This window comes from Mastomys coucha, unplaced genomic scaffold, assembly GCF_008632895.1.
Source record: "Mastomys coucha isolate ucsf_1 unplaced genomic scaffold, UCSF_Mcou_1 pScaffold9, whole genome shotgun sequence".
In the NCBI taxonomy this organism is placed as follows: domain Eukaryota; kingdom Metazoa; phylum Chordata; class Mammalia; order Rodentia; family Muridae; genus Mastomys; species Mastomys coucha.
Genome location: NW_022196915.1, coordinates 1,528,089 through 1,533,200, shown reverse-complemented (window position 1 = coordinate 1,533,200; position 5,112 = coordinate 1,528,089). Strand labels below are relative to the sequence as shown.

At 41.7% G+C, this 5,112-nt stretch overlaps 1 protein-coding gene across 7 annotated transcripts in view; it reads left to right on the top strand.

Annotated features, from left to right (window-relative positions):
- Positions 1–2,207, top strand: part of Lrrc3b (leucine rich repeat containing 3B) — an 84,121-nt gene extending 81,914 nt beyond the window's left edge. For all 7 annotated transcript variants that reach the window (XM_031361900.1, XM_031361901.1, XM_031361903.1 and 4 more), the window contains one exon: positions 959–2,207. In XM_031361900.1, coding sequence (XP_031217760.1) covers positions 1,116–1,898 — 783 coding nt within the window. In that variant the 5' untranslated portion in view covers positions 959–1,115 and the 3' untranslated portion in view covers positions 1,899–2,207. The remainder of the gene's footprint in view (positions 1–958) is intronic.
- Positions 2,208–5,112: the final 2,905 nt, after the last annotated feature.

Sequence of the window (5,112 nt, the reverse complement as noted above, 5' to 3'; positions counted from 1 at the left end):
TATATATATATATATATATATATACATGTGTGTGTTTATGTACACACGGGAAATAATACTATATATAAACATATATGACACGTATGTGTACACATGCATGTGTGCGCATTTGCCTGTGTGTGTGCCCATGCATGTGGCCGTGCATGTGCATGTATGTGTGTGTGTGTGTGTGTGCATCTGTGAAAGAATAAATAGCCTATTGTGGATGCCTAGAAGCCAGTATTTCTTAATTATCTTCTTTTATACAAAAAACCTTAGAGCCATGTGTCCTGTTTGAATTGGGCTAAAGGTGTGTTGTTTAGGAAACAAAGATATCCTTTGGGATATACTGTGAGCATCCTCCCAGGCACTGTGTATGTAGTCTTGGGAGCTTGGTTAGTAAGCAGTTCCTGTAGAGGCTTTTGTTGGTTTGCCTCAAGTAATATTGTGCAGCGAAGCTCAGAGGCACTGCACTCTTCTTAAGTCAGATGTTTCTTTAGAGACAATATTCTACATTGAATATCTTCTGAAAGCCCACGACAGACATTTCTGTCTGTGGTCATTAGCCTTGAAATAAAGGTATCAGTTCTCATTCCTGCCCACATGAAGCACTGAATTGCATAATGCCTCTGGTGCTGTAGGAAGCCTAAAAGGCACAATTAAATTTTATTGCCTTAAAAGGATCCAGGAGAGGAGTAGAAGAGATAGATAGTAAAAGTTTGTTCTAATTCTACCCTGGCTGAAAACAAGGTGAAGGGATGTGGAAATGTTGACCTCTCTGGAGTCCTCTCCTCAGCCTTGGGACTTTCAGTAGGAGATTCCCATTACACAGGAAATTCCCAGTGGCCCTGATGGAAATTACCTGCCTACCTCACCTTCCTTCCCCTACCTTAGACAGACACCTAAGGGCACTTTTTAATTGCCATGTTGTACCTCTCCTCACTGAAAAGCTAATTGCATTTGCTTCCCTTTCCTTTAGGTTCCCAAGCAAGGACAGGAATAATGAAGAAGGCTGTGTGCTAGCTGCATCCTTTTGAACCACCCAGGAAGGAAATCCAGAGTGTGGTCAGAGGCAGAACCCATGCAACCCTTGGAGTGAATGAGGAATGGACTCGTGATTATGCAGAGGTTCCAGGATGAATCTGGTCGACCTGTGGCTGTCCCGCTCCCTCTCCATGTGTCTCCTCCTCCAAAGTTTTGTCCTGATGATACTGTGTTTTCATTCTGCCAGTATGTGTCCCAAGGGCTGCCTTTGCTCTTCCTCTGGGGGATTGAATGTCACCTGTAGCAATGCAAATCTCAAGGAAATACCCAGAGATCTCCCTCCTGAAACAGTTTTGCTGTATTTGGACTCCAATCAGATCACATCCATCCCCAATGAGATTTTTAAGGACCTCCATCAACTGAGAGTTCTCAACCTGTCCAAAAACGGCATCGAGTTTATTGATGAGCATGCATTCAAAGGAGTAGCAGAAACCCTGCAGACCCTGGACTTGTCTGACAACAGGATTAAAAGCGTGCACAAAAATGCCTTCAATAATCTGAAGGCCAGGGCTAGGTTTGCCAACAACCCCTGGCATTGTGACTGTACTCTCCAGCAAGTTCTCAGGAGCATGGCATCCAATCATGAGACAGCGCCACACAATGTCATTTGCAAGACTTCGGTGTTGGATGAGCATGCTGGGAGACCATTCCTCAATGCTGCTGATGACGCTGACCTTTGTAACCTCCCTAAAAAGACTACTGACTATGCCATGCTCGTCACCATGTTTGGCTGGTTCACCATGGTGATCTCTTATGTGGTGTATTACGTGAGGCAGAATCAGGAGGATGCCCGGAGACACCTTGAATACTTGAAATCCCTGCCAAGCAGGCAAAAGAAGGCAGATGAGCCTGATGACATTAGCACCGTGGTATAGCAGCCATGCTGGCCGGCACTAGGAAGGGAGCTTCTGTTGTAGTAGAATAAGTGGTTCAGTTCTCCCTTCATTGTACATGTTTAAAACTTTGTATTTTAGTTTCTTTGGAATCATGCCTCTGTTGAACTTTACACAAATAATACAACACTAATAATTTTAGTTTAGATGATCGTCCCCCATTAATTGTGACCCCTGGTTCCTGAGTAACAAACTCTCTAAACATTAGTTAGACCCATCTCACTATTTAATAATGAAATTTATTTTTTTAATTTAAAACTGAATAAAAGCTTAACTTTGAACCATGGAAAACAGTGTGCCTTATTGGTTAAGACACAATATAGTCAGGCCACTTGCTTTGAAGTAAAAGAGACAGTCCTGTGACTCTAAAAGACTATCACATTGAAAGATGTGTCATTCGGCCTTGTTGCAGTCTGGGGAACCAGAGCTAAACTGCTGACCAGTTAAGAATATGCCAGACTTTAGCTAGCCAAGATGTTTATACAGATGTGTTTCTCGAAGACTCAAGTGTGTTAGAATGTCTGCTGACAAGCATCTGCTTTTCAAAATGGGTAGATCTAGCAATAAAAGCAAAACATGCTACTACTCTGTGCTGGATGCAATGCGAAAGTAAAAAAAAAAAATGGCATGAATCTTATCCTCCTGATTGCCTTTTTGTGGGCAGGAATGTGTGGTGAGTTCAGAAATAGCTATGCTGGGGAAGGAGACAAGCACTGGCTCTGCGGAAACACTGTGTGGGGATGGTGGGGCCAGCAATTCCTATAACATCTCACTGCCAGAGGAGTGCATATAAAATGGAGGTCCAGCCTCCAGCCAGGTAGAAAGTATTAGGGCTTGAATTTGAACCAGGCCTTTTCTAAATAAAGGTCTTTCAATGATAATCCTTTCCAATTGGTTTACAAATGCAGAGTTTACATGTTTAAAATGGCCAACATGAAGTTGAATGAATTTTGTTACTGCATACTCCTGCTCATCTGTTACACAAAGGAGATATAATGTCCCAACAATGGGCAGAGATACCAGAAGCACATTTGACTTCTGGAGTCGGGAGTGATGGCCTTGTTTGTTTGTTTGTTTGCTTGCTTGCTTCCTTGCTTGTTTGCTTGTTTTAGGATGAATGTGTTAAGTAAACATGAAGGGTCAAAGCCAGGGGAACATAGGGACAAAGGTATAGAACCATTCTTGGTGAAGGTAGAGGATGAGATACAAGTCCCAACCCTATGGTGACTTCAGACTGAAGAATGCCATAATTTGTTATCCCATTCCACTATGGAACACTTACTATGCACTCGTAGTTTTTTAAGTTATCTTAATTAATGCTTCTGAAACTCTATGAGATACTTCTATATAATAGACCCAGAACCCCAGCAGTTTTGGGAAGCATAGCATATTCACCAACATTATGTTTTGAGAGTTTTGAAAACTGTATACTTCTATACATGACATACATGCTGACACTCATGTTCTGGCATTGTGCCACAGGCTCAACTACACAAGTTGGTTGGCTCCTAGGGCACATTGGCTTATAGAAAACTACATGACATGTGTATAGTAGAAGATTGTAAAGTCAGTCATCAATGGGAGGAGAGGCCCTTGGCCCTGTGAAGGTTCTGTGCCCCAGTGTAGGGGAAGTAACTGGGAGAGGGTGGAGTGGCAAGCAGGGGGAGGGGAAAGGCGACAGGGGTTTGTCCTTTTTTTTTGAGGGGAAACTGGGAAAGGAGAAATCACATGACATGTAAATAAAGAAAATATCTAATAAAAAAAAAACAAAAAAAGAAAAGAAAACTACATGACAGTTCCATTTAAAACCAGAGGGAAATTTCTCTTTATAAGGCACCTGTAGGAAAGGAGTTCGAGTGCCCCACGTGAAGCAAGGGGCCCTGTCTAACCTACATGATGCTGTCTTCAGGATGTCAAAACTCACAGTTCCACCCCCTGTAAGCCCTGGAGTGTTGACTGTAATCATAGTCTGTTGAAAGGCCTGCTGAAAAATCAACAGGACACTCAGAGCAGTGGTCACTGTGTGCTCACACCTTCTTTAACCATCCTAAGAAGTCTAGACAAAACAGAAAGATAACTTTCAGATGTGAGACTTGGGTTGTAGGCCTAGAACTGCTGTATCTAGGGAGACTGAAGACAAATGGCCTGCATTGCCTTTGGTTTGGAGGGAGGAACCAGCCAGAGGAGTTAGACCCGTACTGAGGAGACAGCGCCGCCTGGAGGACAATGCTATAATACAGCGTAAGTACTAACTGGAAAGAGGCAATAAAGGTTTAGTTCTAACAGTCTTTTGAAAATTTAACAAAGTGGGGTCTGTTTATCAGCATGTATGAGTCGCATTCATTTTGCAAAATCTTCCAGAGGTGAATAAGATAATCCATTCCAGGTCACTCCTTCCAAAATCATCTTCATGTTCTTAGTAATGAAAGGTTATTTTCCTCGTGGCCAATCCATTAGTCCAATAAAGGGAAGGTCTGAGGACTTGGTGAGAAGAGTCACATATTGTCCTTGATCTAATGCAAAACAGTTAAATACACACTTGGTTTACAGTTCCTCATGTAGAATTGAGAGATATGCCGTAAGTTAACAGGAAATTCCCTCCCTAAGTTCTCCATATAGATTGTCAGATTATAGTGTTTTCGGTACTCCAAAAAGGCAAACATTAATTTAGGTATCTATGAGTTGAATAGAGGATTATTAGGTAATAAAAATCAAATAAAAACAACTAAAGTAATCAAATAGATTAGCATGTCTATTTGTGACAGAACAGAAGGGAAATGACATCATTGCCAGTGCTAACGAATGTCCACCCAGTGTATGGAGGTGATGGGTGGGAGAGTTGCTACCCTAGAGCCTGCAGTCTTGACTCTAGATCGGTGTCTCATTTCCCACCACTCTGCAGGAGTTCCTGTTCACAGTGAACCACAGGAAGACCTTTAAAATTCACTTCCATATTATTGTCCTAGGCACAGAGCATCTGAAGTTCTAGTACATTAAATAGTAATACTTAAAGTACCTTTTTCCAGTATGAGATTTCTCTCAACCTCCAGTTTTTAAATAAAGAAAATGCCCCTGGAATTTTAATCTAATCTTTGACAATGTGCTTATCTCTGAAGCAAAGCAAATCATAAAACATGCCAATTCAACTAGAACACATTTAAAAGTGATAAAAACTTACATAATGGAAAATAGGCCT